The sequence below is a fragment of the Miscanthus floridulus genome, chromosome 3 (genome assembly GCF_019320115.1).
Source record: "Miscanthus floridulus cultivar M001 chromosome 3, ASM1932011v1, whole genome shotgun sequence".
In the NCBI taxonomy this organism is placed as follows: Eukaryota; Viridiplantae; Streptophyta; class Magnoliopsida; order Poales; family Poaceae; genus Miscanthus; species Miscanthus floridulus.
This window is the reverse complement of record NC_089582.1, coordinates 19,456,424-19,475,795: the sequence shown is the minus strand read 5'-3', so window position 1 is coordinate 19,475,795 and position 19,372 is coordinate 19,456,424. Positions and strand designations below refer to the sequence as shown.

Sequence of the window (19,372 nt, the reverse complement as noted above, 5' to 3'; positions counted from 1 at the left end):
AAGCGAACGCTAGACGAGTTGGTCTGGCTGTGCTTTTTGCACCCTGCCGGCCAAAGTTCGAACCCCCTCGGGAGCGAATTTGTTGGCCAAAGGAGACGCAATTTATTTGCGCGTTGAAAAAAAAATCTCCTCGTCTGCCCCACGTCAAAGCACAGGTCTAAGGCCAGTTCAGTCTCACGGGAGCTGCGGTGCCGTTGTATATGGGTAGGGCAAAGGTTCGGGGGTTTTTCTCGACCTGCGTGAGAAGGTCTTTTTCTAAAGTACGATGCCTGGGTGCTGTCTTACCCCCGCGGGTCGAGGTTTTTTTAATTTGGGACGGAGGAAGTACATTTTACATTGCAACTGAGGAAGTACATATTAAATCACCTTAAAATTCCTTTTAATATTTATTTATGCAAAATTATCATCGATCTAATAATAAGCACTTGAACTTTAACATTCATTATTTATGCAAAGTTGATCATCCATTTAGCACAACAGGAGGAATTAGCGATTCAGAATGGATCCAGAAATCTGGAGAGGAGGATGTGCGGGCGCGCAAGATTCCAAGACTGCACCAGCTCGCGTTCTATTTTTTTTAGCAAAGCGTCAGCATTCTACTTGCTGGTTATAGCTGCTGCTCAAAACTCTACTACGTCCAACACACGGGGATTACATATTATTTAATCAAACCTATATATCGAATTAAAGCGTCAGCATTCTACTTGCTGCCAAAAAAAATAGATTTTTATGTAGTTTTGATTAGAAACAAAAACTATTCTTTTAGAACTCGGATCGGCCAATGGTCTAGCTAATCAAACCATCAACTAAAAAATTGAGCACTTTGTTATCTAATCCAGTCTAAATAACTCTATTTTTGCAATTCTATTTTTGCAATCCCCGATGATTAGTGGTAATAATATGTAATAATACTATTAACTTATCTACTATGCCTAAATAGGAGGAACCCACTAGTCTATTTCTCTGCGATTTCGTGAAGCAGCCGAAGCATCCTTCAGGACCGATGGGTTCACTACGCAGTTGCATTCGTTGCATTCGAAGCGTTCACTACGAAGTTGCATTCGTTGCATTCGAAACGTTCAACTCTCATCCGTGTTTAACTCAGCCGTCTCTCCACCTACGCAGTTGTCTGATGGTCTACCTTCCATGAGGAGCCATTAAAAACCTGACGCCCCTTGCAGTGCTCATAAGAGACGGAAGAGCCACAGCAGCAAGGCGCGGAAGAGTACTACGGGGTCACGGGGATGCAGTAGCGCAGTGCACGGCGAGCAGGCGAGCCCAGCGCCCGCGTCCGCGTCGCCTCTTGCTGCCGACAGCGGGTCGCACGTTATCAGCTCGGCGCCGCCGCCTCGCTTTCGCCGACAACGACGACACTACGCTGGCTACGGAGTGCCAGGCCCACCGGCCGGCCACAGCTCCTTCGGCTTCCCGTCTCTCCCGGTCCTCTTGCTGCCGGCGGCGGCTAGCTGCCCATTGGCCGGTTGGCCCCAGCCGCCTCCAAGCGCGAGCCATGCCTAGGGGTCTGGCCAGATGCAGGAGCCCGCTGCAACCGATTGTGGCCGCCCGACTGGATCCACCTGGTACCTGGAGCCCTCCTCCCCACCGCCCCACCGGCTGGATGCAGAAACCCGCTGCCGCCAGGAGCATCGCAGGACTCTTCGCCTGGCCAGGTAGAGATCAGAAAATCGACTACTTTTTTTTTTGGGTATAAGACATCAGTAAGGATGAAAACGGACGGAATCGAACGGAGAACTCCTCAACCATTTTCTACTTTTACATTTGAATACGAAAACGAAAACGAAAGCGAACAAACCGAACACGAAAACGAACACGAACTTACGGAATATCGAGAATTTCGAAAACGAAACAATTCGAGCGGAATTATATCGAACACGGTCGGTATACGAAAAATCAATACGGAATACCGACCCGTAGACCAAGTGTATGACTAAGTGCATACATGATCAAGTTCAAGTGCATATAATAATTAACAAGTGCATATTATAGAAACATGAACTCAGACTAAGTCAGAATAATTTTATTAATCTTTTTAGAATAGATGTAATATTTTATTTTAAAGATTTATTCAGATTTTTCTTTTGAGTAACAAAGATTTATTCGGCTGATGCAAAAACTATCAAATGATTGACTTTGCAGGTGGGGGTTAAATCGATGAGCTTGATGGGCTATGGCCCAGGTGGGCTTTCGTGTAGATGCTGCCGGTTTTCTGACATTTAGCACCATCTCATGAGGTGAAGAGAGATGAGGCTGAGCGCCGTCTATAAGAGAGGGCAGCTGGCCACCAGTAGAAAGAACACAGCTGCGTGGTGAACAACCTGTAATTGGGCTGTATGACCTGTGCAGTTGGCCAAATTCGGTTTAAACCAAATTTTCAATTCGGAATATTTCAAATTAAAAGTAGAAAAGTAGAAAACGGTCGGAAAAATGTCTAAACCGTTTTCTACTTTTACATTTGAAATACGAAACATCTGAAATGCGAAAGCGAAAACGATAAAGTCGGACAAGAAAATACGGATTCGATCGGATTAAATATAAAAAAACGATGCGGTTCGATTCGGGATATTTCCGTTCCGTTTTCATCCTTAGATATCAGGCGTCAGGAGGCGTCATGAGAAGGCCGAAGCCAAGCAGTGCGCGTGTTCAGCGAGTTAGTAGGGGCACCTATCCTCTTTTCTTTTTTATTTATTTTTAAAAAAAAATCTCCTAATGAAGGGAAGAGAAGGTTGGCCAAACAACTGAGATACCACCATGCCAGCCTATCCTGGATACAAGCAGTCTCTACCATTCCCTCTCATTTTGTTCTTTTTCAATTCATTCTCTTTTCCAATTTTAATATTTAAATGTTATTTAATAATTGTACAATGTTCTAAAATTTCTGCAGCATCGCGCGGGTTATTATCTAGTTATTATGTGTGTCTTGTCATCATAAATTAAAATTTTATTAAAATTTATAGAAATGGTAAAACATAAATAACTATGTACTATTCATGTCTTTGTTCCCCATAAATATCTGACAATATTTTTTTCTCCTATTGCAACGCACGGACCTATTTGCTAGCTTTTAATAAAAAATGTTACATACCTCATCAGGGTAGAGGATGATAATAGTGCCACCCACACGGGAAGTGGATCTTTTTTTATATATAAGTGGAATAATTTTATTAAAAATTTGTAATGTTCCAATTTAACAAAAAAAGGTTATGACTAAAGAAACAATTATTCATCTTAAAAAGAAGAGCAATGACACCTAGCATCTTTCTATTCGTTTAAGACAAAAGTCTTCTGCTATTATATTTGGGTTCATTTGGTTGGAGACTAAATTAATAAATAAAGTAGGATGGCTTGATTCGATTCTATTTTCAAGGTGTAAGGAAAATGACACATATGCTAGGGACATTAGTGATTTTGGTAGTTATATCGACAAACATGATCATTTGGACTAATGATATTGGCTACTATACAAGGCTTAGTTCAAATGGATGTAAGGATGGACATGGATAAGGCAATGTGAAGATCAGCTGATCAACACCTAAAGGAAGACCAATGGCCATCTATGTTGAAAACCTTATAAGACATGAAGTCCGAGGCATCGAGTACGAGAAGCCTGGATCAGAGAACGCAAAGAACGAGAAGCTCACTAGTGGCTATTTGTAGCCACCGAAACTCTCCAGTCCAAGGTAGCTGCCGAATAGTGCACCGGAGCTTTCTTGTGGCACCGGAGCTTAGCTCCATAGAGGGTTGCATAGGCGGTGAGAAAGCTACAAGGCACTGGAACTCTCCGGTGTGGGGCACTGTGAGAGCACTAGAACTTAGGGTGTATTCTAGAGAAGAAACAGAGGCTGCACTACAGGAAACTGGCTCTTTGCCGACTGCAATTTTATTTGCCAACTGTTTTTTTTCGACACTCGGCAAAGAGGTCCCTTTGCCAACTGGAATTTCCTGCAGTCGGCAAAGCAGGATTTGCCGACTGCCTGGATTTGCCGACTGCCAGGCAGTTGGCAAAGAATTGCAGTCGGCAAAGGCAGGCCATGATTGACGCCATCCACGCCGTCACCTTTGCCGACTGCCACTCCGTCAGCAGTCGGCAAAGGCGCAGGCTTTGCCAACTGCCATCCTCCCTGGCAGTCGGCAAAGGCCCTTTGCCAACTGCCACTGATGGCAGTCGGCAAAGAATTAATTTTTTTTTCGATTTTCGATCCCAGTTTTTTTGTGTTGCCTTGCTACAGTAAGTACATGATGGCAGACATGATGGCAGACTTCCACGAAGCACGGTTTGGCGAAGGAATGGATGTGGAGGAAGATCCGGAGGAAACCGCGAAGGCCTTCTACGACATGATGGAGTCGGCACAGAAGCCCCTTCACGAGAAGACAAAGCTTACGCAACTGGATGCCGTCTCACGCCGGTGCGCGGAGGGTGGCAGTACGCGCAGGCGCCTCAATTTGGTCCAAGGGGGTTTCCGTGGGCAAACCCTGGGGGCTCTGGGGGTGGAGCGGACGACGAGACCGGGGACGGCGCGACGAGCTAGGTACTTGTCGATTCTGTTATCATGTATCCACCGTATCGTCGAAGTTGTTGTCATGTATTTCTTTTCTTCGTTATGGACCTAGACTTGTTATGTTGAACTTCGTGTGATGGACGTCGACTTGTGGTGTTCGACGTGTTGGACTTCATGTGATGGTTGTAATGCACTTGTGTGGTTGTTATTGTGACATATATGTGAGATATATGTGATGTTGTGCGTTATTGTGATATATGTGGTGATGTTGGCGACAAATGTGATGAAATTGTGATATAAATGGTGCTACCAGTGCTTCTGGTGAAATTGGATTATAATTTGTGATTTTGTAGGGTTTTGATGCGAGAAAACAGAAAACAAAAGCAAAAAAAAAATTCCAGCTTTGCCGACTGTTTACAGTCGGCAAAGCTGGGCAAAAAAACCCCAGGACAGAGTCTTTGCCGACTGCAATGGGAGGCAGTCGGCAAAGAGGTCAAACCTTTGCCGACTGCAACTCCGAAAGCAGTCGGCAAAGAACATTTCAAAAAAAAAATTTCTTTCTTTGCCGACTGCCGAGCTGGCGGCCAGTCGGCAAACAATTTTTGAAAAAAAAAATCTTTGCCGACTGCCGAGGAAACAGCAGTCGGCAAAGCCTGCCGTCAGGGCTGACGGCGCCACGTGGCTATGCCGACTGCTGGCGTGGCAGTTGGCAAAGGATTTGCCGACTGTGTGCCACGTGGCAGTCGGCAAATCCGCCTTTGCCGACCCAGGCTTTGCCGACTGCTCTTTGCCGACTGCCACGTGGCTTTGCGGTCGGCAAAGCCTTTGCCGACTGGGTTTATGCCTTTGCCGACCGGGGCAAGCAGTTGGCAAAGACGCGTTTTCCTGTGGTGCTGGAACAACACATCAGATCTCTCCAATGGCATCATCGGAGCTTTCAAGTAGCAAATGGTTGGTAACTGCTACAGCAATCACTACCCGGGGCCCCGCCGGCGCTACACGTCGAGGCCATCAGGGACGGCAAAGAGCCCATCAGCTTTGGCAGCTTTGGCCCCAGCGCGGCCCTCGCCGACTACGGCCGCGGCTGGAGGCTGCAGACTGTCACCGCACAGGACGCGCCTGGGATCCATCACGCACCGCACGCGAAAAGGCAGTGGCGGCGGTTTTTTTTTTATATATTTTTTCGAAAATTCGTTGCCGAGTGTTGATTTAGCACTCGGCAAAGGCTTTGCCGTCACGGTGGCGCTCGCCGTCACGGCGACTTTTCTTTGCCGAGTGTCAAATTAGCACTCGGCAAAGGCTTTGCCGAGTGCCCGATAAAGTGCACTCGGCAAAGAGGTCTTTGCCGATAAACTGTTTACCGAGCGCTCTTACTCGGCAAAGGTTTTGCCGAGTGTATATCGACCTTTGCCGAGTGCCTGAGGCACTGGGCAAAGAAGCTGAGTCCGGTAGTGAATGACTACATGAGGCAACACCAAATCTCTCTGGTGGGGGTCACCAGACCTTTCTCGTGATGTTGTTTTCAGCCACCTGAGTTGCAAACGACTAGTTCCTTTTGCTGGGGCTATGAATACCCCTTGGTTGGCCATTTGAAGGGAGTTGGGAGCTCAAGCAAGTATAATGTGTGTTGTGGCTCATCTCTAGTTGCTCTAGCTAGCAAAGTTCTTAAGATTTTACTCGGTGTTAGTGTAGATGTTTTAGAAGTGTTTAGGCTACTTAGACAACCGCTTAGTACTTGCATTAGGCTTAGGTATAGTGTTTAGTAAGGTTTGCATACCTCTAGGCAATTTGTGCTTGCGTGTAGCGATGAAAGCGGATCGGATCGGAGCGGATATTGGCTTTTCCATATCCTAATCCATATTTTTTTATCGGATTCGGAGCGGATTGGATATTATACTGATTCGGATGCGAATACGGATTTTTTTAGATGTCGGAAATGGTACGGGTTCGGAGCGGATCGGATAATATATGCTTACTTGTTGTTTTTTATGATGAGAAACAATTCATTAACCAAAGTCATAAAGCGGCAATACAACTCAAAATAATAACCATCAATCTACCGCTTCGATTTAGGAGCTCACAAAATTAAAATAAGTTCTCAGTTTGGATTTAAGAGTATAAAACAAGCATGTAAAAAAAATAAATATTCTTAATTAAGCAAAACTTGACCGTCACTCTTTGCCGTGTACTAGTCTCCACTTTGGTAGATGATAATTCTTCCGATGCCTGTAATTTCAATGTACAGCCTATCAGTATCAAGTAACTAAAAAGATGCAATAAAGTGGCGCCAGGAGCCACAGGCTTGCATATACATATCAATTTAGAATAAAAATTAAAGCTTTACCTCAAACCATCCTATTACTGCTAGCGCTAGGGGTTTAGCAATTCTTATTCCTCAATCCTCATCTTCATCATCGCTAGACATTTGTTTCTCCTGTGAATTTTGGTAGATAGCATATAATCACGAGAGTAACCATTAAAAGTATTTTCAAATTCCTCCCAACATATAGTTGACGAGCTTTGCTTGTGGGCTACAATATAATAATGGGTTGGGCTCCTACCAAACTAGCCTTTAGACCGTCTTCGATTGTGTCAAATTTGGTGGGACCGGTGAAATTAGAAGGGAATTTGAGGTGGAGAGACTAGCATCCGGGCGTTCGAACGCCACGTTCGTCAGGACGCCCGTGCCTGCTGCCCGTCCGCACGCTACTTCAGTCATTCAGAAAAGGCTAGTGGGGCTTGAGTTTAATCGTGTGATCACAAGGAAATCAAAGAACAAAGCATACAACTGCCCACCCGCAGGATGCGGCAACACCTGCCCGTGGACTACTGCGGCTACCGCACATGCCGGCCCGGCCCTGCCTGCTGCTGCGGTATGCTTGCGCCTGCTGCTACACATGCATGTGGGGGCCACCGCGGCCGCTTTGCTTCCCATGCGCGCTGTGACCGCTGCGCTCGAGGGGACCACCTGCGCTGGCCTGCTCATGGAACACTTGTAACATAAAGCATTTGCTGCAACATACGTCCAAAACAGATGAAACATTTACAACATACTTTTACAACATATGTGTATGGCCACTGTAACATAAGCAACATCCAGATAAAACATTTTCAACATACGTTTGAAACAGCTGAAACATTTGAAACATACAATTGCAACATGCGTGTGTAGCCAGTGCAACATATTCAACATCAAGATAAAACACTTGCAACTTACGTTTGGAATAGCTGGAACATTTGAAACATACACTTGCAACATACGTTTATGCCATTATAACATATGCAACACAAGACCTACTTTTGCAACATCCAGATGAAACATATGTAACATAAATATGAAATGCATAAAACATAGAGTTGCAACATGTGCCTATCTACTTGTTAACGCCCAATGAAGGCTCGTTGATGCGGCGCGGGCGAGCACAACGTGAGGCACAAGCAGGGGTGCGAGGCGCGGACGGCGCGCGGTGCGAGGCACGAGTAGGGTGCGTGGCACGAGGTGGGTCCGGCGCAAGGTGCACGGTGGGTCCGTCCTGGTGGAATCGGCCGCAGCGGGCGAATAGGAAAGAGATGCGTCTAGATTTTTTTTAATAAAATGAAGAAGTTGTGAGGGAAGTTGGGCCGGTCAGACCTGGTCCGCAGGTCCAGCGAAGGTGCGCACATGTGGCCGGCTGAGATCTCGGTAGAGAGAATTACCGTTATTAAAAGGAATTGGAGAAGATTAAATCTCCTAATCCTCTCTAATCCCGTCGGAGAGGGCGGATTTACCGAACAAAGCCTCTACAGAGATACGTGGTGTTAAGATTAGGGTACTAGAGGCCACAGAGATCACGATGCTTTCGATTGTTTGTTATCGCAACCAGAAGTTTTTGACATGTTTACTATTCGTATTTGCTTGCGGTTATATAAGAGAAAAAAACCAAAATCACTACTGGAATCTCAAGATTTGCCGAGTGCCTGCGGCACTCGGCAAAGCCCGAAATACACTCGGCAAAGGCTTTGCCGAGTGCCGCACTCGGCAAAGGCTTTGCCGAGTGCCGCACTCGGCAAAGGGCACTCGGCAAAGAATTAATCGGCAAAGAAGCTTTGCCGAGTGCTTTTTGTCGGGCACTCGGTAAAGCTTTTGCCGAGTGTCGGAAAAGCACTCGACAAAGATTTACACTCGGCAAAATAAAAATGCAAAAAAAAACCAAAAATAATAGCAAAATTTTTTTTCGGGGGAGGCCGCCACTAACCAACGCCCGCCCGTCTTCATCGAAGTCGGTGTATTTTTTGCGCTAAATTCACGGCTAACGCGGCCGGCGGGATTCAAACTCACGACCTCTCACTCGCGTGTCTGCTGCTCTACCACTGCACTACACTACCACTTGTGTCTAGATTCCATTATCTATCCTCATATATTATACTAAATCGAGAGTAAATTGCTTGTTTGAGGCCCTAAACGAATTCAAATCAAAAAGTGGTTAACTACAAAGTTTCATAACTTTTCGAGATCTACAATTTTCATTTAGAAAGTTTTTCCACCCGAGGTCGTTTAAAAAATTCAAATTTTAAATTTGAGAGATTCAAACGTAGTTTTGCATTATAAGATGATTTCAAATCAAAAAGTTGTCAACTACATAGTTTCATAACTTTTGGAGATCTACAATTTTCATTTAGGAAGTTTTTCCATCCGAGGTCGTTTGAAAAATTCGAATTTTAAATTTGAGAGATTCAAACATAGTTTTGCATGATAAGATGATTTAAAATCAAAAAGTTGTCAACTACATAGTTTCATAACTTTTGGAGATCTACAATTTTCATTTAGGAAGTTTTTCCATCCGAGGTCTTTTGAAAAATTCAAATTTTCAAATTTTCAAATTCAAACGTCGTTTTTGCATGACAAGATGATTTCAAATCAAAATGTTGTCAACTACAAAATTTCATAACTTCTCAAGATCTACAAAGTTTATTTTGGTCATTTGTTCATCCGACATAGTGGTAGTAACATTGTTCACAAATCTTATATATCTCTCTTCTACTTTCACGAAACTAATATGAGAGATATGAGAGAGATGTAGATTTTATGAACAACGTTATTGTCGCTTTGTCAAATGAAGAAATGATCAAAATAAACTTTATAGATCTTGAGAAGTTATACAACTTTGTAGTTGAAAAGTTTTTCATTAGAACTCATTTAGGACCTCAAAAATTGCTTCGAAAAAATGATTTGCCGAGGGCCAAAAAAATGCACACGGCAAAATGCATCTTTGCCGAGTGCCAGAAAAAAGGCACTCAGGCAAAGACGCATTTTGCCGAGTGCCAAAAAATGGCACTCGGCAAAATACATCTTTGCCGAGTGTTAGAAAAAAGGCACTCGGCAAAGACACATTTTGCCGAGTGCCAGAAAAAAGGCACTCGGCAAAGACGTATTTTGCCGAGTGCCAAAAAATAGCACTCGGCAAAATACATCTTTGCCGAGTACCGAAAAAAACACTCGGCAAAGTCATCTTTGTCGAGTGTTTTTTTTTTTTGCCGAGTGTATTTTATTTGGCACTCGGCAAAGACCCGAGTGCCCGATAAAATACACTCGGCAAAGCCTCCGACACTCGGCAAAGTGCTGGTTTCCGGTAGTGAATACATCCACATCCGTCCTGTTTCCTCTCCTGATTACCGCAGATCGATCCATCAGCCGGCCCGACCGGCGCACAGCCATGCCGTCGACGGCGCCAGAGGTGTCCGTTTCCACGGTCGTCGCCACGGCCTCCACGGGGCACCACATGCTCAAGATCGAGGGTTACAAGCACCTCAAGGACATCCACCGCAACGGCAGCTGCTTCGAGTCCTGCCGGTTCGAGGCGGCAGGCCACACTTGGAAGATCTGTTGCTATCCCAATGGGGACTGCAGGGATGCCGCCGGCTATATCTCCCTCTTCCTCACGCGTGACGACGACGAGGACAAGGAGGGGGAGAGCGCCGGCGTCGTCCACGCCGAGTTCCGGTTCGCCTTGGTATACCCCCGCTCCAGGTTGCTGCCGTGGCCACCGTACGCCAAGAGCACCACGTGCACCTATCCGAGCCTCAACAGCAGCTGGGGTTTCCCGGGGTTCATCACCATGAAGGGCCTACAGAATACGGGGTTCCTTAAGGACGACTGCTTCACCGTCCGGTGCGACATCACCGTCGTCGAGAAGTCGGCCATCAAGGATGGTCTCGTGAAGGCGGCAGACATGGAGAGGCTGGGGATGCTCTGCAAGTGCAAGGACGACCTCTGCAAGCGGCACCACCGTGCCTGAGGGCTGGGGCATTCCAACACCGCAAAGAAGCTCAGGAAGGCGGTCGTGCATCGTGCAAGAAGCACACTGGAAGGCGTTCGATAGGTTCTTCAGGTCCATCGGAGGATAACTATGTTTGATATTTTATGGGCTTGGCCTATATAATATTTAATAATTTAAATAAACTCTATGTCCCGTATTAATGCGTGATATATGGTTTAATATCATATGAGATTTTGACTAAACATTGACTCGACTTATATGGTTGAATATTGTCTATCTATATTGAGAAGCTGAGAAAAGGACGCTGGTGTGCCACACGCGCGCCGCCGCCGCAGCCGGCCGGGCTGAGGGCGTGGGCGTGGGCATGGTAGGCGGCGAGCGGACGAACAGACGAGGCCGTGTTTTGCCAATCAAGTCTCATAATTACGGTAGTTTCTTCGGTTTTTAATGAGTGGCGGTTTGATGATGGGAATTTCCTCCGTTACGGCCGTTGAAGCTTGATGGCGAGAGCTCTATCGCTCCTGTCTCTTGATCTCCTCCTGAGCCCCTTCGCTTCCCCGTCGCGAGCATATAATCCGAGTTCCTCCATCATTCATTCTTCTTCGCTTCCGAGACAACCAACCACATATTCAACTGCTCTCCGGTTCTCCCCATCCCGGTTCCTATGCGCACTAGACTGGGAGAGTAGGGCCTCCGGAACGCCTGCCATCTTCGAGTTCACCTACTGAGGTGAAGGGCGACAATCATATTTTTGGGGAGTGTCGCTGGCGGCACGACTACTCGCTAAGTCTACGTCCTCTTCTTCCCGGCGCACGTTGAAGGCTCTACGGTGATCTGCACTACAACGAGCAGGACGACTGCACCGATAGGCACTATGTCGACTAGTGCATCCGGCTCTGCCGCTGGGTATGTTTCTGTTCTTCGCTATCCAGTAAGGTCATTGTGTCAAAATCTTGCTGGTTAGTATTATATACATGGTATTCATGCTTAGATCACTACAAGCACATACATGATGTCACAAACCTCTTGGTTATTGCTATTTTCTGGATTAAATTGCTACTAAAATTGCTTAAATTTCTAACAATCCAAAAACATGATAGGCAATTCTCGGTAGTTGGCTTTGCGAGTATACTGAAACCGAATGTCTTTGAGGGCACTCATTACAAGAGGTGGCGGCAGAGGTGCATTCTATGGTTGACTTCTATGTACTGTTATTTTGTTGCTGAGCCTAGGGCTGTTGGGCCGCATACTCCTGATGAGGAGCGTGCATTCAAACATGCTGACACTACGTTCAAGGCAGCAATTTTGAGGTGCTTGGAGACACCATAGTTGATGCATATGTGCGGCTACAGACTGGTAAAGAGATGTGGGACGCACTTGAGGCAAATATGGGGTTTCTGATGCTGGTTCTGAGTTGTATATCATGGAGCAGTTTCATGACTACAGAATGGTTGATGACCGTTCTGTGGTGGAAACAAGCTCATAAGATACAAACACTGACAAAAGAGCTCGAAATTTTTGGTTGTGTGTTGCCTGGTAAGTTTGTGGCAGGCTGTATCATTGCTAAGCTGCCACATGCTTGATAGATTTTGCTACTTCTCTGAAACATAAGAGACAGGAGTTTGGCATTGCTGAGCTCATTGGCTCTTTGGATGTTGAAGAGAAGGCAAGAGCAACAGACATTCGTGGCAAGAAAGTTGGTGAGTGAGAGTTCTAGTGCCCATGTGGTACAGAAAAATCCTCCCAAATCCCACAAAAAGAAATTCTAGTAAGAACTCAAACAAATGTCTACCACTCCTTTTAAGAAGAAGAAGAACAAGGAAAAAAGAAATTATTTCACTTGTGGCAAGCCTAGGGCACTATGCTAGAGAGTGCGAGGAGGCTAAGTGGAAGCCAAACAAGAAAACAGCAAACACAGTTGAGACTGATGCAGGAACAACGGGGTATGATAATTTATTGCCTACTGTTCTTTCAGTTTGTCATTCACCTGATTGGTGGGTTGATACAGGAGCAAATATTACATGTGTGTGCTGATGTTTCTTTATTTTCTTCTTATCAGGTCGGGCGGACTTCCTCCTTGTTGATGGGGAACGGGGCGCAGTGCGGCTATACGTGGTGTTGGTACGGTCGATCTGAAGCTTACTTCAGGAAAGACACGTGCAGCTAAAGAACTGTGCATCATGTCCCCTCAATAAAGAAGAACTTTGATTAGTGGTTCTTTGCTGTGTCATGATGGTTTTAAACTTATGTTCAGTCTAATAAGTGCGTACTTTCTAAGTATGAAACTTTTGTTGGAAAAGGCTATGAGAGCGGAGGCTTGTTCCGCTTGTCTTTGACGAATACTTGTTTTAATTCTGTGAACCATGTGGGCCACGATAATGAGACAAATATTTGGCACTTCGCGCTTATGTCATATTAATTTTGGTTGCATGACTCGCTTAGCTGGTTTAAATTTAATTTTGAAATTTGATTTGGTCAAAGGTTCCAAGTGCCATGTTTGTGTTGAATAAAAGCAACCTCGCAAGCCTCACACGACTGCTGTGGCGAAGGACTTGGCACCGATAGAACTAATTCATTTCGATGTGTGTGAGATGAATGGAGAGTTAACCAAAGGTGGCAAGAGATATTTCATAACGTTCATAAATGATTGCACTCGATTTTGCTATGTGTATTTATTAAAAACAAAAGATAAAGCATTATATTATTTTAAGATCTATAAAGCTGAGATAGAAAATCAACTTGAGAAGAAAATTAAACGTTTGCGGTCTGATCGCGGGGGAGAATATTTCTCAAATAAATCTTCTGAGTTTTGCGTGGTGCGTGTATTACTCATGAGAGGACGCCACCATACTCACCACAGTCAAGTGGGATTGTAGAGAGAAAGAACCGTACTCTAACTGAGTTGGTTAACGCCATGTTAGAGACTACGGGACTATCTTAGGAATGGTGGGGTGAGGCAATTTTGACAGCGTGTCATGTCCTGAATAGGGTGCTCACAAGGAACAAAGAAATTACACCATTCGAGCAATGAGAGAAGAAGAGATTAAATCTTTCTTACTTGCGAACATTTGGTTGTTTGGTAAAGGTGAATGTGCCGATAAACAAAAAGCAAAAGTTTGGACCAAAAATAGTTGATTGTGTCTTTCTCGGTTATGCTATTCATAGCATGGGATATAGATTTTTAATAATAAACTTTGGTGTTCCTGATATGGATGTTGGTACAATTATGGAATCTAGATATGCGACATTTTTTAGAGTGAATTTCCCATGAAAAATACACCTAGCACTTCTAGTCATGAATCTATTTTTTCTGCATGAGGCACATGAACCGGTAATACACACTGATGTTGAAACCCATGAAGAAATTCTTGAGGAGGATAATAATATAGTCACTCGAAACAGTTAAGAGACGAGGGTTGCAAAATCCTTTAGGTGAAGACTATATTATATACCCTATGGATGACACTCCCACAACCATAGGTGAGGCATATTCATCTCTCGACTGCTGACTTGTGGAAGGAAGCTGTTCAAAGTGAGATGGATTTTATTATGTCTAATGGAACTTGGGAAGTGGCTGATCGTCCTTATAGATGTAAACTAGTGAGGTGTAAATGGGTCATCAAAAAGAAGCTTAGGCCTCATAGTACTAATGAGAACTACAAGGCGAGGCTAGTGGCTAAAGGCTATACTCAAAAGGAAGGAGAGGATTATTTTGATACTTACTCACCAGTTGCCCGTTTGACGACCATACGCGTGTTGCTGTCCTTGGCTGCCTCACATAGTCTTCTCGTTCATCAGGTAGACGTTAAGACAACTTTCTTGAATGGAGAGCTTGAGGAAGAGATCTACATGGATCAGCCTAATGGATTTATAGCAAAAGGTCAAGAGGGTAAGGTTTGTAAATATTAAAATCCTTGTATGGCCTAAAGCAAGCTCCTAAGCAGTGGCATGAGAAGTTTGACAAAACTTTGACATCAGCCGGCTTTGCTAGTGAATGAAGCTGATAAATGTATCTATTATCTGTATGGTGGGGGAGAAGGTGTAATTTTGTGCTTGTATGTGGATGATATTTTAATCTTTGGAAATAATATTAATGTGATCAAGGAAGTGAAAGGCTTTTTGTCTAGTAATTTTGAGATGAAAGACTTGGGTGAGGCTGATGTTATTCTTAACATAAAGCTACTAAGAGAGGAAAATGTTGGGGTAACACTTGTGCAATCCCACTATGTGGAAAAGGTGCTAAATCGCTTTGGATATAGTGATTGCACGCCTTCTCCAACTCCATATGACCCAAGTGTGCTATTAAAGAAAAATCACAGAATAGCACGAGATCAATTGAAATATTCTCAAATTGTTGGCTCACTTATGTATTTGGCTAGTGCAACAAGGCTTGATATTTCGTTTGTTGTGAGCAAACTTAGCTGGTTTGTTTCAAATCCGGGAGATACACATTGGCATGCTTTTGGGAGGGTGTTGCGCTACCTAAAGGGAACTATGAGCTATGCCATTCACTATGCCGGGTACCCGAGGCTACTAGAGGGTTATTGTGATGCTAACCGGATATCTAATGCTAACGAGCTTTATGCCACAAACGGATACGCGTTCTTGCTTGGCGGTGGCGTTGTTTCTTGGAAGTCTTGCAAGCAGACCATTTTAACGAAGTCTACAATGGAAGCAGAACTCACAGCATTAGACACCGCTGGCGCTGAGGCCGAGTGGCTTCGTGAACTCCTAATGGATTTACCGGTAGTTGAAAACCCGATACCAGCCATCTCCATGAACTGTGATAACCAAATGGTGATAATCAAAGTGAACAGTTCTAGGGACAACATGAAGTCTACAAAGCATGTGAAAAGGCAGTTAAAATTTATCAGAAAACTAAGAAACTCTGGAGTAACTACATTTGACTATGTCCATATATCTAAACATATGGTAGATCAGTTCACAAAGGGTCTTTCACGCAATGTGATAGAAGGTGCATCGAGGGAATTAGGCTTGAGACCCACTTGAAGTCATTCCATAGTGGTAACCTGTCCTATGTGATCGGAGATCCCGTGAAGTAGGATGGTAAACAAGCTAGTGGTTGACTGAGCGAGAGACCCCTTATATTAAAGTCTGAATCGTTTGAGATGCATTGTTTCTCCAATGCTGTTTGGCAGGATGGTTAATTCCTTAATGTGATCCAAGTGGCTTATTTAAGCAGGGATGTTGTCCTATAGAACATCCTAGAAGGAACACATCTATATGAGTTCGATTGCTAGTCACAATCTATGAGATGTGGGTAATCTCTAGATACTCATGAAAGGCCTAGAAGTGTGACTTATATGCTTCAAATAGAGGAGATGCTTGTTGCAGCCTAGTACCAGATAAGAACTTTAGTGAAACTCAGCTCACATAGAACTGTCAATTCAAGACATAGTCCATTGTTTAGTTGTGACTGAGTGATAACTACTGCTCTAGATTGATGTTCAACTTAACAGTCTCCTATCGAAACTCTAGTATATCAAAGAAATGTGGTTCTGAGACTATTTTACTACGAACCCTAGAGTTTAGGTGGGGATTGTTGGATATTTTATGGGCTTGATCCCATATAATATTTAATAATTCAAATAAACTCTATGGCTCGTATTAATGCGCGATATATGGTTTAATACCATACGGGATTTTGACTAGACATTGACTCGGACTTATATGGTTGAATATTGTCTATCTATATTGAGAAGATGAGAAAAGGACGCTTGGTGTGCCACACGCGCGCGCCGCCGCCGCCGCCGGCTGGGCCTAGGCCAAGGCCAGTGGGCGTGTGGGCGTGGCATGGCATGGTAGGCAGGCAGGCGAGCGGACGAACGAGGTCCGTGTTTTGCCAATCAAGTCTCATAATTATGGAGTTTCTTCCATTTTTAATGAGTGGCGGTTTGATGATGGGAGTTTCCTCCGTTACTACCGCTGAAGCTTGATGGCGAGAGCTCTATCGCTCCTGTCTCTTGATCTCCTCCTGAGCCCCTTCGCTTCCCCGTTGCGAGCATATAATCCGAGTTCCTCCGTCAGTCATTCTTCTTCGCTTCCGAGACAACCAACCACATATTCAGCTGCTCTCCGGTTCTCCCCGTCCTGGTTCCTGCGCGCACAAGAACTAGGAGAGTAGGGCCTCCGGAACGCCTGCCGTCTTCGAGTTCACCTGCTTGGGTGAAGGGCGGCAATCACGTTTTTGGGGTGTGTCACTAGCGGCATGACTACTCGCTACGTCTACGCCCTCTTCTTCCCGACGCACGTTGAAGGCTCTCCTGTGATCTGCACTACAACGAGCGGGACGACTACATGGACAGGCACTATGTCGACTAGTGCATCCAGCTCTGCCGCTGGGTATGTTTTTGTTCTTCGCTATCCCATATGGTCTTGTGTCAAAATCTTGCTGGTTAGTATCATATACATGATATTCATGCTTAGATCACACAAGCATATACATGATGTCATAAACCTCTTGGTTATTGCTATGTTTCTAGATTAAATTGCTACTAAAATTGTCTAAATTTCTAACAAACTTTGAACTCATTTGTTCTTCATATTTGATTATTTTCTATATAATTCGTATTCCAAACCCAAATGAATAAAAGTAGTTGTGTTTGTGTAACTGGTATAGCTCAACGTACAGTTCAATGCGTGTATTAATATGTTATTCATTTCCTAGTATTTAATACTCACTCCATTCCAAATTATAAGTCATTCCAAGAATCTTAGAGAGTCAAAACATCTAAGTTTGACCAAAATTATTGAGAAAATTAGAAAGATTTGTGACATCAAATAGGGATACTATGAAATACAATTAATGAAGAATCTAATGATACTTAGTTGACATCATAAATATTATTATTTAATCATATAAATTTGGTCAACCTTAAAATCTTTGACTATTAAGATTCTTGGAATGACTTATAATTTTAGATGAAGGGAGTAGTTCTGTGCGGTTCGATCGTATTCCAAAGTGAGAACTATACATTGTGTTTCATGTCACTGCTAGAGAGTTCTGCACCTTGACAACACTAATTGTAACTAAATATGGTTTTCCGCCATAAAATGCCAATACGCTTCAGCTCTTTTCATCTTTGGTGAGAAAAAGGAAAGTCATGAGATAAAACATTATGTTTTTTACATAGAAGCGACGTTCGGCCCTAGGCTCATGTCCGGGTGCAGCGCCCCGTGCCCCGCGCCTGCTCTGTGCCACACGCCCCGCCTGCTCGAATTCCATGCCGCTCGAACGACTCGCCCCAGCCATGAGGGCCCACGCCGCCCGGACATCACCAGCATCGAGAAGAGAAGGAGACACCGAGACAAGGCAGCAAAAGACGAGGAGGGAGATACAACACTCGATCTGCTTTTGAAGCATCCAAATAAAACATTTGTAACATACGTTCAAAAAAGTTGAAACATTTATGTCTGAAACACTTGTAAAAACACCTAAAACGCTTGAAAAGCCATTGCAAAATATATGCAACATTCAAATAAACACACTTACAATGTATGTCTGAAAAAAATAAATGAAACATTTAGAACAAACGCATGCAACATAAGTGTACAACCTTTGCAACATATGCAACATCTCGATCTAGTTTTGCAACATCCATATGAAACACTTACAAACTTATAAAACATCTGATACACTTGAAACATGCGCTCTCAAGCACAACATCTACTTGTTGCTTGGACGAATGTAGGCTCGTCGCATGGAGCTCGACGCTGGATCAGAGAGCAAGATGCCGCAGAACGGCGTGGTGGGGATGCCAGTGGGCGGGCGGCTGGGCACATCCCCGACAAGCGGCTGCGCCGCTCCCGGCTACAAGGTGAGTGCAGTCCCCGCGACGAGGCACCCCCGCGGTGTGCTAGAGAATGGGAGGCGCGGGCATGCGACCTCGGGAGCCTGCTGCTAATGTTGCTTCTCCTCCATCGGTGGAGGGATGGCGAGAGCGGGAGGCGGCAGCGGTGTTGTGGAGCCGAGGCAAAGGAGAGAGAGGAATAGGAGCAGGGAGGAGAGCATGGCCAGGGAGAGCACGAGTAGCAGCACCGGAATGGGGAATTGACATCCTGTTTTTTTAGATGGAGAAGCCATGAAGGGAGTAGGCATATTGGGCGAGAAGGGTGCGCGAACAACACGGGCGGGAGTGGGGAATCCGCATCCGTCCGTTCAGACGCCCTGGGGAGAGAATTATCATAGAAGAAACACACAAGCACCAAAATTGTCAAATATTATGACGATTTTGTGAATTGATATAAATGGCCAAGCTTATTGTGTTGTGTAAGTAACAATCTTTTTTCTTATAATAAAAATAAGAATATCATGAGATCATACATGTTTTACAACAAGCATTAAAGTTAAGTTTTGACTATGGGTGTACTCACAATTGTTGTCTGGTTGATCACTATTACAGATTGATTTGCATGAACTAACAAAATCTAGGCTATCCATGTTGAATGGGCAAAAGTGGCCACGTAAGCCAAACCTTTGTGAATGTCTTGGTGAGACGTATTCCCTCGTCCACACACACAAAAAAAAACAATTCTAGATTTGAGACTAGTCAAAGTTTCTCAAGTTTGACCTATTTT

The 19,372-nt window shown here is 44.5% G+C and overlaps 1 protein-coding gene across 1 annotated transcript; it reads left to right on the top strand.

The window, feature by feature from the left end:
- Positions 1–10,210: 10,210 nt before the first annotated feature.
- On the top strand, positions 10,211–10,792 carry LOC136543293 (BTB/POZ and MATH domain-containing protein 3-like). The gene has a single exon (XM_066535777.1). It carries the CDS (start codon positions 10,211–10,213, stop codon positions 10,790–10,792), a length of 582 nt encoding a protein of 193 aa, XP_066391874.1.
- Positions 10,793–19,372: the final 8,580 nt, after the last annotated feature.